The following is a 26,085-nucleotide window of genomic DNA, read 5'->3' as shown; positions in this document are numbered from 1 at the left end:
GGGTATCAGAGCAGCGTTCTCACCTCTTTTCAAGTTTTGTCATATCTATGTGGTAACTGTTGGCTCAGCACATTACTTTTTAAAGCTAGATGGATGTTGAAACACATGTACTAAGATTATTTTATGCAGCAATTCTATTTTGTTAACACTTTAAAGCCCAGTGCACACTAGACGATATTTGGCACCGCCGGTATCGTTAACAATCCGCGGGTAAACACTGACCATTATCGTTTAGTGATGTCTCCGGGACCCCTGCTGAACATACAGTCACTGATGATATCTACACATTTAACTACATGTTCAGACGATAGGGGTTATCTTTAATGATCCTCTGGGGTGCGCATCATTAATAGGAAGTACACACAGAACGATATGTACAATGATATCATGTATATCATGAATGACAATGGTATAGTGCAGGGCTGACTAACCTTGACACTCCAGCTGTTGTTGAACTACACATCCCAGCATGCCCTGCATCGGTTTTAGCATGGCCAAATAGTAAAACTGATGCAGGGCATGCTGGGATGTGTAGTTCAACAACAGCTGGAGTGTCAAGGTTTACCATCACTGGTATAGTGTAGTGCAGGTTTTCATAGCAACCAATTAGATTTTACTTATAATTTATCTAGCATCTTCTGGAAGATAACAGCTGTTATCTTATTGGTTGCTATTGCCAACATCTCTATACCTCCCAACATGACCCATTCCAGGAGGGACACAATGCTCTGCTCATGGGCTTCCTTCTAAATGTATGATTGCCATCACCTGTTTTAAACAGGTGATGGTAGTCATAAATTGAGAGGGAAGTCCAGGAACAGAACATTGTGTCCCTCCTGGAGAGGGTCATGTTGGGAGGTATGCATCTCCGCTTTCGAAAACCTACCCTGTGGTTCTAAAGCTGGGTACACATATATACAATCTTCAGGCCATTCTTCCGTTCTGGGTCTGACGGCCGTTCAATTGTATAGGTGTGTACGCTGTCCCAACTAACTCTGTACGATCGATAAACGGCCACAAACGGTCTTGTCCGTCCATACTCGGTCGGTCGAAGGTTCAGTGCTCTTTAATTTTCATCCGTCAGGACGGGCTCATATCGGAACAAAAGTGCAGTGTGTATGCACATTCGATCGATATGCTGGCCGTTCTTGCGACTTTACTGCCAAAGCTGGAACGCCCATGTAGGTGTTCCATAGCTGCATGATCTCTCCTACAGCACAAGAAGCGTTCACCTCTCCCCAGGTGTATTTAAAGAAATAATAATAATACACATGCACCCCAAGACGGGGGAAAGCATTCTACAGTCAGCCGGCAGGGTGACTATGGACAGATACGGCAAACTGCTATAAAGATGGGGGAAAGCTTCTACAGTCAGCCGGCAGGGTGACTATGGACAGATACGGCAAACTGCTATAAAGACGGGGGAAAGCGTCTACAGTCAGCCAGCAGGGTGACTATGGACAGATACCGCAAACTGACTGTAGACGCTTTACCCCATCTTTATAGCAGTTTGCCGCATCTGTCCATAGTCACTCTGCCGGTTGACTGTAGATGCGTACCCCGACTTTTGTTTAGGTTCTGTACTCATGTCTCTTTGTGTTGGTATGCCCTTAACCCAGCCCATTATGATCATTTTGTTTATATCTATCGTGTCAATAGCCCAAATCGAGACAGTGTGTATGGTGGTACAATCTTTTTCTTGCGACCGTTTGGACGGGAGTACATGGGACGTCACAATTGTACAGGTGTGTACGCGCGTATCAGCTCTTTTTTGTGGACGGTCCGACGCGTCGTTGGTCGAACGGTCGCAAGAAAACAGGGATTGTATAGATGTGTACCCAGCTTAACTCTCACCAGGAGTATTACACCTGTGAGTGACTAATTATGACCTGTTAACAATGTTGACTAGATGAGCTGAGGTGAACTTTCCATGATGTAGAAATGGTATAAAGTAGAATTAGCTGTTCTAGACATATATGGATATTTAGTATGTTGCACAAATTTGCCCCAATAAATAACATATCTTATTTTTGTGACAATAAGAGATAATTTTCCAAGAACCAAAACTCTTCAGCTCAGAGATATTGGTAATAGCGCCAATGTTAGTGCATCAATAAATAATAAGCAGTTTACGTTAAACATGCAATAAACATGTAAGAACTGAAGTTTTCTTAGGGATTGTGGTCTAATAAAAGGACCCCATGGTGCCTGATGCAGGAAGCTTAACCTCTCATTAAGCAGGTCTGCAAATCTATAGCTGCTGAAATGTTGGTAATAAGTGTCAATTTACAACTGCATACACAATAAACTGTACAGTTTAGAAAAGAAAAGCAGACAATCAAACAAAATGGATCAGACGTATCAAGCTTCAAAAACTGATAAAGTGGAGAGTGATAAACAGCCAGCCAATCAGGTCATTTATTTAACCCAGCCTGTAACATGACAGGTAGGAGCTGATTGGCTGGCTGTTTATCACTCTCCATTTTATCACTTTTTGAAGCTTGATACATCTGGCCCAATATATGGAGAACTGAAAAAGCATGATCTAATTTTGTAAGACATAGCATGCATAACATGATGATCATAATGGTACGTAGCACATCAGATGGTACATAAAGGATGGTTAGTCACCTTGTATACACGCAGGCTCTCTTCGTGTCCCCCTCCCTGTACATGCATCTGTATTTTCTCTCTGCTGTTGCTCTCATATTCACACAGGTTACATCGCAGGTGCAAAGGTGGAAAGGAGGAGGCCTGGCTGTATCCGCTGATTGGAAGTTCTGCTGCTGAAGCTTGTGCAGTGGCCAGAGCTGCACCGCCCTCTCGCATGTGGGCAGCTAATTGATATTTTTGGGCATGTTTGTCGGTCTTAAGATGCAGCTGGAAATTAGCCTTAAGCTGGGTGCTATAGGAGCAGAGGCGGCAGCAGTGCAAGTCTCCTCTGACTTCTCTCCATTCCCTCTCAGGTAGAGACCGGCCTCTACTAGCATGAGAGAGCAATCCCTCCACACTATCAGTGCTAAAGCTACGGCACACCAGACAGCGGAAGACACCGGGGGACAGCTCTTCCTCAGGGCAAGAAGAAGATGGATCTGGTAGGGGTGGAGGTACAGGAATGGACATAGCGGAGGAACCTAAAGTATTGACTTGTGAGCCTGATGGAGAATCTGGTGTAAGTAGACTACAAGCTGCAGAGAGATATAGACAATAAAACAGTGTTTCAAAAATAGGCCACCGACATTACAAGAAAGGAGATGTCATTATCTGTGTATTGATCATTGGATAGACATCAATTAGGTCAACACCGCAAGGTCGACATGCATCAATGTCGACATGACAGAAGGTCAACATGGGGTTAGGTTGACAGGGTCATTAGGTCGACAGTGCTAAAATTCGGGACAAAAAAATGAAAAACCCCATGTCAACCTTTTAACTGTCGACCTTGATGCATTTTGACCTTGTGGTGTTGACCTAATGCTTGTCTGTCTAGTGACCATATCCCCATAATTTACCTATTACCTTATAACATGGGTCTTCAAACTGTGGCCCTCCAGATGTTGTGAAACTACAAATCCCAGAATGCCTTCCCAAAGTTTTAACACTCCCTTATAGCAAAACTGTGGCAAGGCATGCTGGGATTTGTAGTTTCACAACATCTGGAGGGCCGCAGTTTGAAGACCCATGCCTTATAACATGATAGATATATTTCTATGTGTAGTGAGATTGTGTACTGACACATACGGAAAAGGTTACAGATGTTCAAAATATGTTATGACCAGTAGTTGGACCATAAATGTGCTAAAGGCTTCATAAGAAAGCGATGGGCACTTGTTATATCTACGTACAATTACAAGAACTTGGGAGTAAAGACTTGCCCTTTGCAGACAGTATTACAATTACTATTAACAGTTCTGTTGCTTTGAAACAAAAGAAATGCTGAATTAGCTTCTGGATATTAAATGTATTGAATCACTCTGGTATTTGTCACACTACATTTTTATACATCATGGAAAGAAAATTAATTGATTCAGGAAATTGTTAACAGCACAAAATAATCTGTAATGTCAAATTTTGGAGCAAAAAATACCATACCATGTTTCAGGGTTTGGTATGAACAGCTTTATTCGCAGTTACAATGTCAGTTAGCTTTGAAAAGTCTTTATCAACATTGTACATCCTATTTCAACTTGTCACCAAAATTTTACAATATTGCTTTAAATTGAATGAGGTCTGGGTTTTGACTTGGCCACCCCGAGGATATTGATTATCTTCCTATGTGTTTTGAGCAGGGCAGCCTTTTCAAATGGCACTCCCATAGTCCCCCATTCACCTCCCCACATGCCTATTCCCCCTCATGTTATGGTTCTATCGTTTCCCCCAAACACTTTTAATGCATACTCTCACCAGGAATTCTCTCGCCTTTCCTGCAATCTCTCCCTGAGAACTCTTTCAGCTTCCTTTTTACATGTATCCTCTCCCACGGAAATTTTTCACCTTTCCCCTACTTACCTCCCATTATCCGCAAATACTCTATCATCTTCCCTCTACTTTCCTCATCCTCTCCCCAGGTACTCTCGCATCTTCCCTCTGCTTTCCTCATTCTCTCCCCAGGTACTCTCCCTTCTTCCTTCCTCTCCCACCTTCTTTCATCCTCTCCCCCGGTACTCTCCCATCTTCCTTCATCCTCTCCCCTGGTATTCTCCCGCCTTCTTTTATCCTCTCCCCAGATACTTTCTCGCCTTCTTTCACCCTCTCCCCAGATACTCTCTTGCCTTCTTTCATCCTCTCCCCTGATAATCTCTCGTCTTCACCTGCTTCTGGCATCCTCTCCCAGCAGTTCTCTTGCTTTACCCCACCAAACGGGGCAGGCAGTGGCTTCTCTATGTGGAAATCAGGGTTTCAGCTTTATTTCCACTACACTTACAGTGAAGGGAAAACAAAACATGTTCATTTTCCTTTTATTAGTGTTGGTTCAGAGCATGTCCATAATATAGGAGATACCGAAGTGTCAAAGGGACTAAGGTGCCTATTCAGACATGCACGCAGTAATCTGAATTCGGATCATCTTTCAATGGTGGGTCACTGCGCATTGTCGCTAACGCGCATGTGCTGAGCGCATTTGGCATATTTCTCCCTTGCCTAGGCGCTTGTAGCCTGACTGACAGGCAGGGGGCCATCCGGGGTCAACTCCCGCAGTTTCATGGGCGTGCCCACAAAAATGCTGGGTGCACTCATAGAAAAGCTGGTCTGTTCCTCTGCCTGCTCGGGGCAGGGACCGATGTCATGTGCCCACCCAGAGCAGACAGGGGACCGGGTCCATACACGCAGCTGCCGAGTGACACCTGGGTCTGCAAGCGTCGAGCAGAGGAGGAGAAATCCTTAGATGGTAAGTAAACATGGAGGGAATTCTCCTCTGTCCATACACATCCGCTAACAGTAAGCATGTCTGAATCGGGCCCTAAGGTGCAAATAATCACAGGGCCCTGTAGTTAGCTCTCAATAAAATATATATCTTGTAGCCTGCATAACATTTTCCCCCCAGGAATATTTAACTATCTCTTGCCCACTCGGCACTCTGGCAAAATATCTACTTGTAGAAACACAGTGTGAATTCTTAAGTAATCAAATGTTTTCTTTCTTTGTAATTAAACATTTAAACAACTTGACAATGTTTTTTAAATTAGTTTTTGACTTTAGTGTGTGCTGATCATTGTTCCCAAATCAATAAATTGTTAAATGAAACAACTGACAAAAGAGTGAGTGTTTGTTATAGTAGCTACATGCTGATTGTTAAGTAGAGTTGAGGTTTATTTACTAACATTTGCTTTAGGTGAAAATTCACACCAAACCATTCAAACCAACAGATAAGTATTATTATGTAACTTGCACTTAGCAGATAAATATGAATTGTTGACATATGTTATGGATTAATGGGCATTTGCACCAGTGTCCAATAATATTTAGTAACTTTTACTTTATAGTTATATGAAGAAACACGGTTTTATTTTTGATTATGTGCAATACATTTATGTTTGGTTTGTTACCTGTGCCCTCTCCTTACCTTGGCTAGCAGATGAGCTGAAGTGCATGGGATTGAAAAGCAGTGGGTGATCCAGTGCCTGCTCTGATGCTAGTGGACCTCCATAGAAAGGGAAGTTGTCTTGTCCCATTCCCAGTCCTTGGTGAAGCAGTAGTACATTTTGCATGTGCTTTTCACTGGTCATGTGAATACGTAAGTTGCGGGAAATATTAGTTTCATAATTACACACCTTGCAGTGCCATGATGCCTTTTGCTTTAGTTGACGATCTGTAGGTGATGTGTTACCTGGTTCTCCCTGTCCTGTGTTCACTGAGGGTGCTGGTAAGGGAGGCACTGCTGTGGAGGGCGTAGGGCCTGATCCTTGATAACCTTGGAGGTTGGCCAGGTGTTTGTCAGACTGCATGTGTATAGTGAGGTTTCCCTTGGTGGTTGTGGAATAATTACAAGCTTCACAACGATATGGCTTATAGCCACAATTGTAGCTTTCACCTCGGGCCAAGCGTGGGTGCTGCTGACCACTGTGACAATAAGAACAGTGGCTGTGACTTTCTGGATGCTTTTCCTTCATATGAACGTCTAGCGTCTGTTGGTATTTGTAATGCCAGTTGCATTTTGGGCATTTGAGAGTTTTGCAAGAATTGCGGGAGTGTAGGAGGGAAAGCTGGCTCTGGAGAGAAAGACTTTGGAATGGTTGGGGGCCTGAGGATGCTGTGCAGTCATCAAGGGCCATGGGCCCACGGTCTGCATCTGTTTGGTTACCCCCTTTGTCAGAGCCATGGCGGGCTCCCATTTGTACAAAGGAATTTGAAATCATTGGGCCATAGAAGCTTTGGTTTGTGAGTAGTTGTTCATTGATGTCCAAGGGCTGGGAGGCAGAAAGGTTGTTTTCCCGCACATCCTCTACCTCTTCTTCACCATCTTCACCTAGAGCATCAGCTACTGCTGAGCACCAGTTTGTTACTCCATTTTTTTCATCTATGTGGGCCTTTGAATCTTTGGCTTCAGTTGAGTTGCGTGTTCCTATGGAATCACATTTGTGGTAGCTTAGAGGTGAGTTGGGCACCAGGCCCACAGACAGTTTCGGACTTCCTTCCGGATTTCCTTCAAATGCCACTTGACTTTTGGTATCACTGTGGTTTGTGTTTTTCATAAAATCTTCTGATGTTCCTGACTGCTCAGGAACACTTTGGATTATGTCTACAAGTGGGGCAGTTTGGACCCCAGAAAGGGCAACATTCTCTAGCTCCTGGCCAGCATCTAACACATTTTGGCTTTTTTTTGGTTCTAAAAGGCTGAGGAAAATTTGCCCACTTGATCTATATATGATACCAGAGGTTTCTCCTGATGCCAGCTGGTCTTGATATGGGTGATCCAATCCATGGAAGTTTGAAGCATGACACCCCAGCTGGCTTCCACTTCGAAAGTTGAGCTGGCATAGGAGGCATATCCAAGTACCATCTACCCTTAGTGTCCTGATGGACTCCCCAGTTGGTTTGTGTCTTATATCATCTCCCCCCCTTTGCCCCCCCGCCTCTTTTTCTTTGGGTTGATCTTGTATTCTGGGCAAGGTGCCAGGCGCTGGATCACTGAGATCGGCTGCCTCAGCTGAGGTATGTCGGGATATTTGGTTAGAGCAAAAGCCTTGGTAGGTGGCGGTGAGACAAAAAGAGGTGAGTGGAGGACGTGGTAGCACTGTGCTTTTTGAGGGGTCTTGTGGTAAAGCTAGAGAAGGAAGAGCATCTTCCTCTTCTTCCTCGTCTTTCAGGAGGTAGACAGTTCCATCACCAGAAAATAGCACATGCCCCACCAGGGCCTCCCCTCCATCTTTATTTTCCTCCTTGAAATTTGGCTGTGAAGGAGATGAGAGCTTTGGCAGAAAAGTGGGGTTTGGAGAAGTGGGAGTCACAAGGGGTGGCTGCAAGATGGAGGATGTCGGGCTAACAGCCCGATATCCTCCTTCCCCAGGAGAAACCGAGGAGGGGGCTGAGGAAGTAGAATCTGGAGAGGGTTTAGGAGGAAGGAGAGGGGTATCTTTGGTGGCTGTCGGGCAAAGGGGTAAATTGAGGTCCACAGGCCAGGAGCTTTTTTCATCCTGCCCAGAAGAGGTGTGGAAGCATTCACCAGCATCCATAGCTGCATGGAGGATATGCAAGAATCATCTCAGACACAGCCCTAAGTACAGAAGAAGAATACAATGAGACAAGATAAACAAACATCCATGTGGCAAGTGAATAATTTAAGGATTATAAGTGAATAATACTTGCTCTTTGGGTTTCCACATCTTCTGGCAAAAAAATGGTTTTAACCCTTTGAGTGCCAAAAGTGCTGTGAAAGATCCTCAAAATATCTGCTAAAATTGCACTCACAGCGGCTAGTCTTTTAGTATAAATACAAATACAGCCAAGTCAATTAACTGCAGTTAAGTTAAATATTGCACCCAAAAAAAGAGCAGTCGATGTGAGCGGTGCTGTTTTGAGGATCTCTCACAGCAACATTGGCACTCAAAGGGTTAAAATTGTTTAGTGTGTGTCTTACATCTAAATAGCACCATGCATTGTTCTGCTCGTCACTAGCAAAGCATGAGTTAAATATAACCAATCCCCACTGATTTGAAGATTCTGTCTACTCTCAGACAATGTACGTGTTATGACGAGCTAAGGGTTAATTGCTATTCTGCTGGTCTTTCTCCTCCCCCCTCCCTGGAGTCCTTATAATTCTGCTCCCCACAGAGTCTGATGTTGAGGTGATTAAAGAGCTGTGAGCCTGAGCACATTAGCATGTTAATGAGTATGGAAATTATTAACTAAAGAGTTTCATTCTACAGCGTGGTAGAGGGGGTTTAATATACGGTGGGGAGGATGGGGTGAAGTGCTGGTGCAGGAATGGGGGTGAAATTGCCAAAGAAAGGAATATAAAGGATAGCAGGATATCTGCCATTGTAGTCGCAAGATCAAAATGCCATATTTTAAGACACGCGTGTGTGTGCCCACCAACATCAATAAATACCTCAGTACAAGCTCAATATGGAGCTGTCCTCATTATCGATAATCACTTTAATTGTTTATCCTCCTCTTCATAATCAGAACCCAAGCCAGGCTCAACGAGGCAATTTATGCAGCCTTCACAAGCCAGCATAGTAATGAGCAGCCAATGAAGGGATAACCAAATAATGCAGAGAACATCAAGAACATCTTGCTCTATAACAAATACAATAGACTAGTTTTTCTTATTACCAATAAAACCTAGTCATATAAATATTTACTTTCTCACACAGCCTTGCTTAGACTTCGTTATTTTAGTGATTAGAAAAATGCCTCTCATCCCATAACATCTGCCAAAATCTGTACTTTCTTAACTAATTTTTCATTCTAACCATTTTTGAATTGATTACATTTGTCATTTGTAGTTTTCAAATTTATTACATTTGTCATTTGTAGTTAATCAAATTACCCTGCACCTCGTATAGTTATATGGCATTAAACTTAGATACTTCTAAGTATTGCAAAATATAGATTTCTCTTCAATTTATGACTTATCTGCTTCTATTGGGAGGTCCTATGTACGGTAATTTATGTAAGACTTGTTGTCGTTCAGTTTAATCCTTTTCTCAATGTATAACTTTATGGAAAGATAATTGTAATACAAAGCTCATTAGTCATTGGTAAATGTGGAATAAACACCTAACACTATTGGATATATTCTTTACATGAACTGACAACAAACAAAAGAATAATCTATAAAAATAGGTGTATATGTAACCTTATATAGCTTTTATAAACATAAATGACAAAAACAATTATAACAGACCTAATATAACCAATCCATCAACAATAATAATAATAATAATAATATTGTTTCCGCTAATACAGTGTTAAAATAATTAGTATTGCGCCTTATATAAAGAAAGCTAAAAAATGCCATAATCATCCAGACAGAAGGATGCTTTTCTATTCTGACATACTGTATAGCCATAAGCAATTATATAATAAACAACCTATTAAGTCATAAAAAGTCAACTAATATCCAAGTTCTGGACTAACAAGGAATTCTCTAAAATCAGAGTGTAAAAATGTTTAACTTATTAAATCCTGAGAATACCCTATGGTTGGTGGACGATTACACACACACATGTATATTATGATTACTGGCCAACTAGATCATAAATCTGGGCTGAATGATCTGATCTATCCCCAGTGTAAAGGACAAGCCCATATATGGTTACGTTCAGTTAGACAAAAATGATTAAACTAGCCAACCAGATTTGTACTTACTATAGCAGCTGTTACAGAACAATGCAGCAATCACCATATAATAGTGTTTTCACAGGCCCTACCAAAGCAACCATTGCAAGAAAATGCAACGGCAATGAATATATGAGTAATGAATAAAGAACACAAACAGGACCTTATTCTGGTCCACACACAACACTGCAAACTTTGTGGACCGCATGCCGCAATCCCCCCATAATTTGCCACATTACAGCGAATGGATTATTTGCATAATCATCCATTTGCAGACGGGAAGAAATCATTCGATGGTCGGCGACCATCGAATGATTTCTCCAGTGCTCACAGATCAGAGACATCTCTATGGTGTCTCTGTCCTCCGAGCACCCTGTGCGGGAAGCAGGTGGGCAGTAGACATCCGGTGATGTCAGCTGCCTTATCCCTGCCCAGTGTTTCATGGGAACACCCATGAAACACTGGGCATTACATGGGCTACGTCCCCCACCACTGCCCCACGCCTCCTGGCCGCACTGCTAGGTGCGAGTGGGATGGTGAACATGTAGTTCGCCATGCCTGCGCGCACGTGCATCTGCACATGCACAGAAATGCGCCTGCGCAGACGCAAAAAAAAGTAATAGGAATAACCCCCATAATCACACATACACACTTTCTCTGCAATTACCTCACTTACAATCAATTACATAGACAGGCAATGTCAGTAAACAGTATTTAAAAAAAAAAAGTATGTTATTTAAGTAAATCACTTTGACCAATGTGACAATAGACAATATAAAAAAATTAAACATGCACCCATCAGGCAACAGCTAGTGAATATGATCCTAGTCGACCATAACTGACCAATGTGTCAAGCAGCTGCTAGCCATAACAAATTAATCAACAACCGATCAGTGCAAACAGATGTAGACAATTCAGGCACAGATGCAAAAGGAAGACTTCATATTAATAGTATATAGCCCAAAGTAAGACTACAGGCTACTACATAAGTGTTTGTGTGTGCATGTATGTATATATATATATATATATATATATATATATATATATATATATGTATGTATATACACACACACACATATATAGTGTCCGTGCCATCTGCTGTCAGAGAGTGAAACTAAAACTCTTTCTCACACATGCACAAATATATATATATATATATATTTATACACACAGTATATACACACATACATGTGCATGTGTATATAACTATACACTTGCAAGTGAAAAGTAGCTAATTCTTAGGGGGGTAAGCAGTCCTGAATCACGGCTGTCGATCCCTCCCAACAGCCATGATCCAGGCCTGTTTGCACTCTGCCAAACAGCAAATCATCAGGCTGGATTCCATGTCCTGCCAGCCGATCTGTGAAAAGGGGGCGTGTCCGTCAAAACGGCCATTGATTGTCAATCTACGTCTGGGATCATGACAATCCACGATAGTATCTAAAGTCGGACTCGTTCTGCCATGATCACTTTCACCTGATCACCTTCAATACTGTTGGTAAAGACAGCATTGAATAGGGCCCCACCTCTTTCTTTCTTTAGCTATATGTATACACAAACACACACACAAGAAAAATTAATTAATCTCACCCATGGTCAGTTGAGCTTCAGAAAGTATAATTATAAGTATAATTATAAATAAGTTATTGTGCACCACTTGAAAAAAATGTCCCCATCTACTGCGTTAAACAATAATACCTGAGGAGGTATCACAGTGATGTAATAGTTAAGCCTTGTTTAATTCCTAAAAAGGTCCATTATGTCCTGAGTTGGTATGTTCTCCCCATGTATGTGTGGGCTTCATCCAGGTACTCCTGTATGTACATGTGGTAGGAAATATAGAGTGTAAGCACCACTGGGGCAGTGACTGATGTGAATGACTGAAATATTCTCTATCAAGTACTGTGAATATTATATTTATTTATTAACAGTTTCTTATATAGCACTTTACAAAGGAGACAATGATACAACAAACAGGGTATTTACAGACAGTCAAAAGGTAGGAGGGCCCTGCACACAAGCTTACAATCTATAGGGAAACAGGCATTGATACATAAGGATAGATACTGTATTCTTTATTGCATCGATTCTACCAGAATGCAAGGTTCTGTGACTGGTTCTGGAATTTGATAAGCTTGCCTGAAGAGATACGTTTTTAGGGAACGCTTATAGGTTTGGAGACTGGAAGAGAGTCTTATTGTGCTTGGGAGGGCATTCCACAGAGTGGGTGCAGCCCGAAGAAAGTCCTGCAGTCGGGAATGGGAGCGAGTAATGAGTGTGGATGAGAGACGCAGATCATGGGAGGAGCGTAGAGGTCGTGTTGGATGATATTTTGAGATAAGAGAAGATATGTATGTTGGTGTTTGGTTGATGGCTTTGTGTGTAAGTAAAAGAATTTTGTATTGAGTACGGTAGAATACAGGTAACCAATGAAGTGACTGGCAGAATAGATTTGCAGACGAATGTCTGGCTAGGAAGATTAGCTTTGCAGCTGCATTCTTGATGGACTGTAGTGGTAAGAGTCTGTATTGAGGAAGGCCAATAAGGAGATCATTGCAATAATCAATGCGTGAGATGATGAGAGCATGGATTAGAGTTTTTGCAGTGTCTTGTGTAAGGTAAGGGCTAATTTAAAATATTTTTTTTTTTAGGTGCATGTGGCATGATCTTGAGACAGATTGAATGTGGGGTACAAAGGAAAGCTCAAAGTCAAGGATAACACCTAGGCAGCGAGTTTGAGAGGTAGGAGTGATTGTCATGTTCTCAACAGCCATAGAGATATCAGGTTGATAACTACTATTTATTGGCAGAAATATGATTAATTCTGTTTTTGAAATATTAAGTTTGAGTTGGCGAGATGACATCACCCCAGGGACATCACCCCAGCATCACCCCAGGGATCTGTACTTGGACCAGTGCTTTTTAATATCTTTATTGGTGATATTGCAAATGGAATTGAGGGTAAAATGTGCCTTTTTGCAGATGACACAAAGGTATGCAACAGGGTAGACACACCAGGAGGGGTAAAACAAATGATTGATGATCTAGGTAGATTAGAGGAATGGTCAAGAGCATGGCAACTACAGTTTAATGCCAAAAAATGCAAAATCATGCACTTGGGTTGCAAAAATCCAAAGACTAAATATAGTATAAATGGCACTATAATGGAAACTACTGAGGAAGAGAGGGATCTAGGTGTCACTATTTCAGGGGACTTAAAGGCAGGTAGGCAATGTAACAAAGCAATGAAGAAGGCAAGTCAGATGCTTGGTTGCATAGGGAGAGGTATCAGCAGTAGAAAGAAAGAAGTAATAATGCCACTGTATAGGTCATTGGTACGACCTCATCTAGAGTATTGTGTTCAGTTCTGGAGGCCATATCTCCAGAAGGATATAAATACATTAAAGACTGTACAAAGAAGGGCAACTAAAATGGTGCATGGCCTACATCACAAAACGTACCAGGAAAGACTAAAAGATCTTAATATGTATACTTTAGAGCAGAGAAGGGAAAGGGGGGACATGATAGAAACTTTCAAATATATCAAGGGTTTTAACAAGGTACAGGTGGGAGACATTCTTCACAGGAAGAGGAGCAGCAGAACACGAGGACATGCACTGAAACTAGAGGGAGGAAGATTCAGGGGAAATTTGAGGAAGAATTACTTCACAGAAAGAGTAGTAGATAAGTGGAATAGCCTCCCATCAGAGGTAGTAGAGGCAAATACAGTAGTACAATTTAAACATGCTTGGGATAGGCATATTGATATCCTTACAAAAAAATAAGGATCAAATATGGTTTGAGGTAACATGTTTAAAAAAGGGGCAGACTAGATGGGCCAAGTGGTTCTTATCTGCCGTCAAATTCTATGTTTCTATGACATCCAGGATGAAACAGCAAAAAGACATTCAGAGACATGGCTCAATACAGATGGGGACAGGTCCAGGGAGGATAGGTAGAGCTGAGTATCATCCGCATACAGATGATACTGAAATCCAAAGGAGCTGATTAGTTTGCCAAGAGATGAGGTATAGATTGAGAAAAGCTGAGGACCTAAAACTGTACTCCAACTGAAAGAGATAGTGAAGAGGAGGTAGAATCAGAGAAACGAACACTAAAGGATAGGTTAGATAGGTAGGATGAGAACCAAGAGAGGGCTGTGTCTTTAAGACCTAGGGATTGTAGTGTTTGTATGAGAAGTGTGTGGTCAACAGTGTCAAAAGCAGGCGAGAGATCTAGAAGAATTAGTAGTGAATAGTGGCCTTTAGACTTATCAGTGACCAGATCATTCACAACTTTAGTCAGTGCTGTCTCTGTGGAGTGTTTGGAACAAAAGCCTGACTGAAGCGGGTCCAGTAAGTTGTGCGAGTTAAGAAAGTGTGTGAGGCGAGTGTAGGCAAGTCTTTCAAGTAGTTTGGAGGTGCATGGAAGTTGAGAAATGGGATGGTAGTTTGAGAGAGAGAGTTGGATCAGAATTCTGTTTTGTTTTTTTCAGAATCGGAGTAATAACTGCGTGTTTGAACAATGAAGGAAAGACACCAGTAGAGAAAGAGAGGTTACAGATTTTAGTTAAGATTGGGATGAGCACAGGAAACAGAGATTTACTTATTTGTGAGGGTATAGGGTCAAGAGGAGAGGTAGTAGAGTGGGAGGAAGAGAAAAGTGCAGATAATTCATCTTCATTTGTGGGATCAAATGAAGTAAATGCGTCAGAGGGCTCAGGTATGGAATTGAGCAGATCACCAACTGAGTTGGAGCATACCAATTCATCTCTGATCTTGTCAATCTTATCCCTGAAGTAGGAAGCAAGATCTTGTGCATGGATAGTGGCTTGTGGCTTGGGTGTGGGAGGGTTGAGAAGGGATTTAAATGTATTAAAAAGAAGTTTTGAGTTAGAAGCTTGAGTAGAAATGAGAGTTTGGAAATATGTTTGTTTGGCAGTTTCCAGTGCATAACTATAGGACTGGTAGATAGTCTTATATGTAAAGGAATTCATTGGACTATAAGATTTATGCCATTTCCGCTCAGCTTTCCGTGAGAGATTTTGTAGGCGTCTCGTTGATTTAGAGTGCCACGGTTGGCGTCTAGGCCTACGTGGAGTGTGGTGGGTAACTGGAGCCACTTCATCCAGGGCTGTTTTGAGAGTTAGGTTTAGGTGTGATACCGCCATCTCAGGAGTAGTGGATGCAGAAATAGGAGCAAGCTGTTGTTGCAGTGAGGAGGAGAGTACTTGAAAATTAATATCATTAATATTTCTGCGGGCTTGAGGTGGATTAAAGAATTTTAGTGTTTTGAGTTAGAAGTACTAGAGGACAGCATGCAGGTGATAAGGTTGTGATCTGAGAGAGGAAAAGGAGTATTGGTGAATTCAGACACTGAGCACAGCTTAGTGAATACCAGATCAAGGCAGTGGCCATCCCGATGAGTAGAGTCAGTCCATTGTGAGAGGCCGAGAGAGGAGGTTAGAGAGAGTAGTTTGGAGGCATGAGCAGCAGATTTTGGGCTACCAATAGCAATGTTGCAGTCACCCATGATGATGGTTGAGATGTCAGAGGAAAGGAAGTGAGGGAGCCAGGCAGAAAAATCTTCCAGAAATCATGTTGGTTGCCCAGGTGGGCGATAGATAGCTGCAACACGCAGTGAGAAAGGAGTGTAAGTTCTGATAGAATGTACTTCAAATTATGTGAATGTGAGTGATGGAACCTGTGGTATAACTGTGTATGTGAAGGATTGGGATAGTGATATTCCAACCCCACCTTCTCTGCTTTCACCAGGCATGTGGGTGTGTGTGAAGTGGAGAGCATCATGTGACAGGGCTGCAGGGGAGGCTGTGTCTGATTGTGAGAGCCATGTTTCTGTTATAGCCAGCAGTTTGAAATGAAGGTCGTGGATGGATGTTAATTTGTTGCCAACAGAGTGTGCATTCCATAACGCACATTTTATTGATTTGGGGGATGAAGGGAGGCATTTGATGTTTATGAGGTTAGCTGGATTACTATGTTCCTGTGAGTAAGGTGCCTGCGAGCGGGGCAAGCAGCTGGGGCCTGGATTAAGTGAAATGTCACCAGCTAATAGAAGCAGTAGAGAGAGATAGGTGTAGCTGCAGGTGGTTTGTGAATGTTGTTTATGGCGACAGTTTGTGGATGTTATTGTTAATGTAGAGAGAGAGATGTAAAAATCTCATGAGTGTTAATAAGAGGGTCATGGATAATTGAGGCAGAAATGTGTATAGAGGGCTGAGTTTCAGGGAGAGAGAGAGAGAAGAGAGACTGATTTTGAGAAAAGACCATGGAGAGCAATGCAGAGCAAAAGTTTGTAGTACAATTAGGGTGGCCAATCCCGGGATCGGGATCGGCGGGATCCCGGGATTTGGCCCCCAAAACGCCGGGATTTCGATCCCGGGATTGGAATTTCCAATCCCGGGATTTCGGGATTAAACTGCGCATGCGCAGTTTAATGCCGGGCAGCGTCTGAGCACTCAGACGCTGCCCGGCTTCCCCATACCCCGCAGTGCGCAGGTCACGCTGCGAGGTCACGCTGCGCAGGGCACACGGCACAGCCGCACATCCACGGCTGCCCGCCCGCCCAGCCACCCGCCCGCCCACCCAGCGCTGACGGCCACCCGCCCGGCCACCCACCCAGCGCTGACGGCCGGCCACCCGCCCTCCCACCCAGCACTAACGGCCGGCCACCCGCCCGCCCACCCAGCGCTCACGGGCACCCAGCGCTCCCTACCAACCACCCACCCAGCGGTCCCTGACAACCACCCGCCCACCCACCCAGCGGTCCCTGACAACCACCCGCCCACCCACCCAGCGGTCCCTGACACCCACCCGCCCACCCACCCAGCGGTCCCTGACACCCGCCCACCCACCCAGCGCTCGGGCGGCCAGGGTGTTTTTTATATTAGGGAAGCCAATCCCGGGATCCCGGGAATCCCGGGATTGAGCATTTTTCAATCCCGAATCCCGGGATTGAAAAAATGCCCCGGGATTGGCATCCCTAAGTACAATACAAACAACTGGTAATAAATAATAAATGAAGTACAGGAGACATGTTGTATATTGTATTCTAAAAATATACCAATGAACGACAAGCAGTTGTTTCCTCTATGTATTTAATATTTTGGGGCTGCTACATCAGGGAGGGTCTGTTGCATCAGCATTGTCCTCGATCAGCCAGTCTCAGATGACCAGTAGGGTCAGACTTACTCACATGTGCACAGACTGAAAAAATCATTTGATGGTTCGTGAAATGCTTATGGATTTGCAAGTGGATAGCGATCTGCAATCAGAAGGAAATTTTCAACAAAGCAACCTAGGTGACCTCCTAGGGTCCAGCAGGGCCCCATAAAGATATCCTGGTCTCCCAAAACTTTCCCAAAGGGGCATTGTTCGACTACCACGTGGCATCATGACATCACATGGGCCTGCCCACACTCCCAAAGCCTCTTTGGATTTCTTTGATAGGATGAATAATGTTTGAGCACACAAAACGGTTTACCTGGTTTCATCGACTTTATGTAGGCAGTCAGTTTAAATGTGACTCAGGTACTGTACTAATCCTACTTCCAAATGACCTAGAGCCAGATTTAGATTTGTACACAATGCTGATGTTTATACAACTGAGCATTTATCAATATATGCATGTGCCAAGTTACTCTAACAATGCCGCCTGCAATGAGCAGCAAAATATAGTGCTACTACTTAAAAGCCTGTCAAAATGACGGCTTCTGCAATGTAGTTTTACTTTGAGCTGTAACAGTTTTTAGTTCACAAACTCTCCAGCCCACTCCCAGTCCCTATCTGCTCCCACCTCCAATCTCTTCACAGCTGCCTCTCTCCATATCCTGATGAAACAAATCAGTGTCCCTGTATAACTTGCTTTCCCTTTCCATCCGTTGAGTAGCCTCTAGTGGTCACTGGCAGTACTTCACCTCATAGAGGTGAGGAGTAGTAAGCCTTTTTTATATTGATGGATTGTTTGAGAAGGCCCCAAACAAGTATCTTGCCTAGGGCCCCATAAGGTCGAATTCCGCCTCTGTCTGCAATATTTCTGCAATTCATTCACAGATTTACACGGGTTGGTTTTCTCTTTGTCTTGGCAGAAGCTAACTACTCGCAGTCATCTGCAAATATGCACACCGGCAATCATGTCTGAATCAGGCCCCAGGTGCAGGAAAACACTAAAGGTGCCCATACATGCTGCTATTTGCGGGTGAGAAGCACGCTCCTGCGCACATCCCATCACACAGCTCAGAAAGTATGTGCTGCACATACTTTCTGAACTAGGTCCCGATCACATTGCACGTAAATCACATGCAAATTGCATTCGATTTGCGTGCAATGAGATCGGGACCAAAACACATGCAATTATCGCAGCGCGTATGGGCAGGTAACTTTAAAAGAGAAAAAAGAAATAAACACGAGGTAGAAACATGATCATTCATCCAAATACAACCAGACAATTAAAACTTAATCAGTCAATACAGTTCTAACAGACTGATGCAAAAGGACAAGTATGTGTTTACAAAAACAGCAAAACAATAACAAATAACCCCTGCCTCCACCTTTACTTACAGAAACCTTTTCAAATTCCACTCCCTCATGTATCAGGCTCTCTTCAACACCACTAATGTAGGGTACACACCAGAATGATTATAGCTCAATTTCATCAATCTGGATCCAATTCCGACCAATTGGATGTAGATTGTATGTAGATTTGGCATGTGTTTGCATGTTTAGATCCGATTCCGATCCAATTCCAACCCAATGTGCGTCCCAGCCGATCCGATTCCAATCCGATGTGCGTCCCAGCTGTCGTTTGGACATTTTACAGATGCTACCTGCTGCAGGGAGGATCTGTAAAAGATCCATTCATCTGGATACATACTCAGATCGGATTGAGATTGGATCGGATGCAGATTGTTAGCAGATCGTTAGTAAAAGGAAAAGGACCTAAAGACCTTTTCCCATGTCAACCTTTTCCCATGTCGACCTAGACCCATGTCCACCTTTTCCCCTTGTCCACCTAATGGTGTCGACCTAGTGACTGTCGACCATCAGACCAAATGACCACATCCCGTCCTTGGACTTCACTCCTTTGTCTTTGTGTCGCACCTCTTTCAGTGGCATAAAAGCCTATTATTTGTACCAAAGCCTATTGGCATAGGTCATAAGCTGTGTACACACGCTTAGATTTTTCCCTGTTTTTGATTCGATTTTGCTTATAGAAGCAAAATCTAATCCACATCGAATGTTTTTTAGGACACTTTCGATCTGCATTCGATTTCAATGGGCCCTCCCGTTTTCTCAAAATCGAATAGAAAAATCTACTGTGCAGCCAAGGAAATCTCTAATTCGATCCAGTAAATCAAATGAGTACATTGTGCCTACATTATAAAATCAAAATCGAATCGAATGCAAAAGTACAGATCTAATGCCAAATCGAATGGGATGATCTAATTCCAGATCTAACAGAAAATCAAATCTAACATCAAATCTAAAGCAAATCTAAGCGTGTGTACAGGGCTTTAGCTTGCTCTTACTATTCCTCCTTGCATTTATAGCTACAGTATATTGATAGTTGTAGTGTTATTTGTATACTGTGTAACTACTGTATGTACTATTTCGTTGTTCCCCCCTCTGTACGGCACTGCTGACCACATGCAGCACCCTATAAAGTTTATTAATAATAATAATTTAAAAGTAATGAAGATGTACAATAATTAATAAGGTACATACACAACATAGCAAGGCAATGTATTCTATTAATATAAATGTAATTCCTATATCATTATTAAACTATATAGTTTCTTCATGAACTGTTCAGCTATTCAGCCAACCAATAGTATAATCAGTTTGTTGGGTACCAGTAGGATTTATATCTCATACATATTCTATATGAAGCTTTATTTTGTTTATCATTTATTAAATGCCCTTAATTACATTTAGCGGTACTAGTTGGCAGCTTGCCTATTAATTACTCAAGTTATTAACCTTCCTGTGATTTCCATGGAGCATCTTTTGTGTGACATGGGATTAGTGTTGAACATGTTAACGAGTAATCATCCATGCTTAATATAGCAAAGCAGAAAGAGACATTTAAGTGCCTCAGATATGTTCCGTGCTGATTTACCATACTGAATATGGTACCCAGTGTTTATAGCCTCACTTGTTTCACATATCAACGGTAAATACAGTACAGTAAAAACATTCATAGGAACAAAGATCGAAGATTGGTGAGGTAAAAAAAAAAAAAAGAGACAAACACATAGAGACAGGGGAGGCGGGATACATGAAAGAATATCCAGGGAGACTTCAGAGCAGTAAAAGAAGATTGCTATGTAATCGGACAGACCGTATAAAGGAGACAGAGAGAATGGTGTGAATGCAAAACAGCGGAAACAGAGGAATGCAACTAGAGGAAGGCAAGTGAGAGGAAGAAAAAAAGAGCATCCAAGAGAGGACAGTAATGTACAACCAGAGAGACATACAAAGGAGGACCTCGGGAAAAGACAGGAGAGAGAGACTGACTTCCAGGGCGAGAGAGTAATCTAAACAATGAGAAGGCAAACCAAAGAAATAACAGCAAGTGAGCGTGAAGGACACGCGGTGAAAGAGAGGAAAAGATAGGCAGAAACACACAGAAAGAATAAGAGGAATAGATTTCTGGCGTCAGAGACAGCAAAGCTGAATCTGAAACAGCAGCAAGAAGACAGCAGCACATTTAATGGTGGAGAGAATACAGGCATGAGCAGAAAAAGATGATGCTGAGCTGTAGACAGCATAAAGATATTCAGAGAGACAGCCAAAGAGGGAGGGTGAAGAAGGATGGAAAAATCAATACAATTACTTTCTAACGGTGTGTTAAGAGAGTGAGGTGTCGGCGCACTGTCTGTGTGTGGAAATATGAGCTCCCTATGCATACTGGCAGAGTCTGGCAGCTATCATCTGAGTTTCCCCACTGCCAGACTACAGTATATCTTCATGTGTAACACATGCTCTCCATTACATATAACACTCTGATATATGTGTATTATGACAGGATGTCTTAATCAGGTGTTACAGTCCAGCATGCTAATGTGCCTGTAAGTTATTACCGGAGCGCATGGGGTGTATTAACATAGCATATACATGGGAAGTAGCCATTAACCCCTTACCACAGTGATGCATTGTGGTAAGCGTGCCCCTAATTGTCAGGCCTGCTGTGCAAGAATAGCTCCGCTCCCTGCCTGAGCAGAGCAGCAGTTAACCCTTTGTTCACTAGCTGTAATAACAAAATGCCCATTACTCCCTAATTACCATGCACCCGTAAAGGAGAGTTTACTGGGCAGGAACTGATGTTAACCCATGCACATCAGGGAGGCTGGGAATGACTGATAACCCCCATCCCAGCAGAGCTCTACTTATTTTATCTAAGCTAAAAACATAAGGAGATCTGTGAATGCAAGGTCATAAAAACCTCCTGAAAATGTAGCGCAAGGGAGATACTGTGAAATATAATAGTCATAATGAGACTGTGGCAGTCTCTAGTCTGTTTACTGTATGCATATGCAACAGAAGCAGTAATACCTCATATGGGTGTGTATGCAGGGCAGAGTCTACAATAAGAGATGGAGGAAAAAAACAGGCAACAGAAGAATTCAAGTCAGGAAAAAAAAACAGAGAGCAAGATGGATAGACGTCAAGCTTCTATGTAGGAATAAATAAGGAGAGAGAGAAAGGAGGCAGAAGAGAAGCAAAAAGCCTGAGAGAGCGGAAGACAAAAGCAGTGTCAGAATATGCCTATGAGATGGTTGGGGGCGGAGAGAAATGCAGAAGATAGCAGAGAGACAAAGAGAGCAGAGGAAAGATGAGAGAGGAATAAAGAAGGGGAAAAACTGCGTTATGACGCCCAAATAATAACACTATTGTGTGATAATGTATAAGTGTACCTGCGCAGTATGTCAATACAAGGCAGTATCAGAGTAGATCGTACAGTATACACACAAGCTATGTAGCTATGTCAAACTGATCTCTGTCAGGTTTGTTCTACATATGTGTATAAAATACATATCAGGCACACACACCAAAAAGCCATATGTCAGCAACATGGGATACTGTAAGCCTTACAATGAGGGCTCTCAAATAAATGCATCTATGCTTAAATGTGTTACAGCCTAAATGCAAATTATAATGAAAACAAATTATTGTATAATTGTTAGCAGTAATAAAAATTTGTAGCATGCAACTGTTGAAATTATTAGGTATTTAAAAGAATACAACAAACCTCTTTACACTTGTAATATAACTGGTAGACATAAAACCCATGCCTATTAGTTAAATATATTTATCCAGTTTGCCTGCCACATATGCTACATTCCAAGCATCTAATTTGGTAGTTCTTTTGCATGCTGGCCTGACAATAGTAGAGTATGTTGCCCTGTAACTAGTATAGCAATGTGCCCTGAAAATAGCGTGCTGGCTTGACCAGGTAGTACTCTGCTTTGGCCTTACACTGTGGTATAAAGCATTGCCCTGACACTGTGGTATAACGCATTGCCCTGACACTGTGGTATAACGCATTGCCCTGACACTGTGGTATAACGCATTACCCTGACACTGTGGTGTAACACATTGCCCTGACACTGTAGTATAGCGCATTGCCCTGACACTGTAGTATAGCGCATTACCCTGACACTGTGGTATAACGCTTTGCCCTGACACTGTGCTATAACGCGATGCCCTGACACTGTGGTATAACGGGTTGCCCTGACACTGTGGTATAATGGGTTGCCCTGACACAGTGGTATAACGCATTACCCTGACACTGTGGTATAACGCATTGCCCTGACACTGTGGTATAACGCATTACCCTGACACTGTGGTGTAACACATTGCCCTGACACTGTAGTATAGCGCATTGCCCTGACACTGTAGTATAGCGCATTACCCTGACACTGTGGTATAACGCTTTGCCCTGACACTGTGGTATAACGCGTTGCCCTGACACTGTGCTATAACGCGATGCCCTGACACTGTGGTATAACGCGTTGCCCTGACACTGTGGTATAACGGGTTGCCCTGACACTGTGGTATAATGGGTTGCCCTGACACTGTGGTATAACGCATTGCCCTGACACTATAGCACAGTGTGCTGGCCTGACATTGTAGTACAGCATATTGGCTTGATATAGTAGTATAGCACATTTCCCGGACACTGTAGTAAAGGCCCATTGCCCTATCTGTGTATAGTATGCTAGCCTGACACTACAGTACAGTGCATTGCTCTGACACTGGAGTACAGCATATTGGCCTGACATGGGAGTACAATGTGTTGGCCTGACACAGTATACAGCGTGTTGACCTGCCATTGAAATACAGGTTGAGTATCCCTTATCCAAAATGCTCGGGACCAGAAGAATTTGGGATAATGGATTATTCCGTATTTCAGAATATTTTTATATTTCAATGATGTATCTTGAGGTATCTTGCATCTATGTTGTACAAACACATCAAACACATGAAATACACACAAATATATTTTATTTGTGCATAAAACAAGGTTTCAAAACATGAAACAAAGTTTGTGTATTTCTCAGATGCTGAATTTAACGGCAAGCAATCATTGTCTTGCACATATTTAGTGCCATTTACATATCATGTCCTCAGTAGTGCTATTTGAGCTGTCCCCAGTAGTGCCAGTTTCATATCATGTCCTCAGTAGTGCTGTTACAGATGTCCCCAGTAGTGCCAGTTACATATCATGTCCTCAGTAGTGCTGTTACAGATGTCCCCAGTAGTGCCAGTTACATATCATGTCCTCAGTAGTGCTGTTACAGATGTCCCCAGTAGTGCCAGTTACATTCTGTATCATGTCCTCAGTAGTGCTGTTACAGATGTCCCCATTAGTGCTTATTGCAAGAATTTTTTTTTTCACTTTCTGGAATGTATGGTTTTCGTAATAATTTTGGATAACGGATATTTGGATAAGGGATACTCAACCTGTATAGCACAATAGCCTGACACTGTAGCAGAGTACACTGGCTTACACTATTGTAACTTATTAGCCTGATACTGCAATATAGCACACTGATCGAACAATACATGCCACCAAAATATTGATCTGATCTGGATAGATGGCAAATATGTATCAAATGACCACAATACATGGACCCCTTGCACTCCAGCTGATAGGCCAAACTACCAGAACTTTTCACTATCGCTTTAGATGTGTGTTTGATTTAACACAAATCTGCCCAGAAAATGGGTAAAAATGGACTGGACGGTACTGTGTAACACCAGGTCACAGAGGTGTCTACGTACATGGGCTAACAGGGGGCTTCATTTTGAGTGCGTCACTACTATAGTGCGACCTGCTTAGTCGGTTATAGCACACATGGAACGAGTTATTGACTGGTCCTAGTTGCAACTTTTCTGGGGTTTCCATGGTGTTTCCATGGTTTATGTCACCCCTCCTCTCCTTCCAGGCACATAATGCTGCAAATAGCCTAGGATATGAGCACTGGTATTTGTATCACCTTTATGAAAAGGAGGGGGAGACATATATTTATTTCACATACTACTTCTGCAAAGTATACATCCCTTTTTCTGGGCAGCACATAGCCTATAGGCTTGGTTTGTTAATGCACACTTGTACAGCCCTATACTAAGTGCAATACATCTGAATAGAGGGGGCATGTGCATAAATTAGCATAATCTGCTATTCCATAGACATACCCTTAGCGATCATTGCCTACAGGAGAGGGCCCAGTTACAGAGCAGATTCACAATTATGTATTACCTGTAGTTGTGCATGCTTGATATGAAAACACATGCACATACCTCCAAACATGACCCTCTCCAGAAGGGACACAATGCTCTGTTCCTGGGCTTCCCTCTTAATTTAGAATTGCCATCACCTGTTTTAAACAGGTTCATTGATGAGAAAGTTGTTTCATCACAGGTGATGGTGGTCCAAATTAAGAGGAAAGTCCAGAAATAGAGTGTTGTGTCCCTCCTGGAGAGGGTTGTGTTGTGAGGAACGAAAACATGCAGATATGCTTGGCAAATGGACTTGCCCTCACCTCAGAACCTGGTCTGTCACAAATCTCTAGTCCTGCCCGCGGATTGCATCGCATGCAAATTGCATGCGATCACGTGCGATGCGAATTAGCACACTCCCACTATTACTTAGCACACCCCAACTATCCACATCACGCGGTACATGTCCTCCCGACCTGTTTATACCCCCACTATCCATGTCGGCGTGGAGTTGACTTTATAAAGTATGGCGAGCGCAGCGAGCCACCAAGCCTGAAGCATGGGGAGTGCAGGGAGCCCAGCGAGGGGACACAGAATACACATCAAGTAATCCACAGCCCCTCGCAGGGCTCGCTGCGCTTGCCATGCTTTAGGCTTGGTGGCTAATTTTGCTCACCAAACTTTATAAAATCAACTCCACGCCAACGTGGATAGTGGGGGTATGAACAAGTCGGGAGAATGCGTACTGTGTCCGCTCGCCACGCTTCGGGATGACGTGGATAGTGGGGGTGTGCTAAGTAATAGTGGTGGTGTGCTAAATCGCATCGCACGCGATGAAATCACATGCGATGCGATCCGCGGGCATGCGATGCGATCCTACTACACTGAATAGGACAGTACGTTAAATACTTAATGGACGCCGTGATATTACACAAGTACCAACTTTTCATATAAGTTCCCCCAGCCAAACATTAACCTCTGACTGGTCAGCCCAGGCAGGGATTCTGGGAGAGTGGGGACCCCCCAATAAAGGGGCACCCCCTGCCCTTGGGCAGTGGGC

General features: G+C 42.9%; 1 protein-coding gene across 7 annotated transcripts in view; it reads right to left on the bottom strand.

Annotated features, from left to right (window-relative positions):
* The window catches only part of ZFHX2 (zinc finger homeobox 2), a 106,149-nt gene that overhangs the window by 46,878 nt on the left and 33,186 nt on the right, over positions 1 to 26,085 (bottom strand). For all 7 annotated transcript variants that reach the window (XR_014475033.1, XM_083188642.1, XM_083188652.1 and 4 more), the window contains exons 2-3: positions 6,062 to 8,212; positions 2,632 to 3,188 (exon numbers count right to left, since the gene is read on the bottom strand). Coding sequence is in view for 6 of the 7 variants with exons in the window: in XM_083188642.1 (XP_083044768.1) it covers positions 2,632 to 3,188; positions 6,062 to 8,171 (2,667 nt within the window). In the remaining variant the exon portion in view is untranslated. The remainder of the gene's footprint in view (positions 1 to 2,631; positions 3,189 to 6,061; positions 8,213 to 26,085) is intronic.

This window comes from Crinia signifera, chromosome 1 (genome assembly GCF_055691185.1).
Source record: "Crinia signifera chromosome 1, ASM5569118v1, whole genome shotgun sequence".
Lineage (NCBI taxonomy): Eukaryota > Metazoa > Chordata > Amphibia > Anura > Myobatrachidae > Crinia > Crinia signifera.
This window is presented reverse-complemented; position numbering and strand designations above follow the sequence as displayed.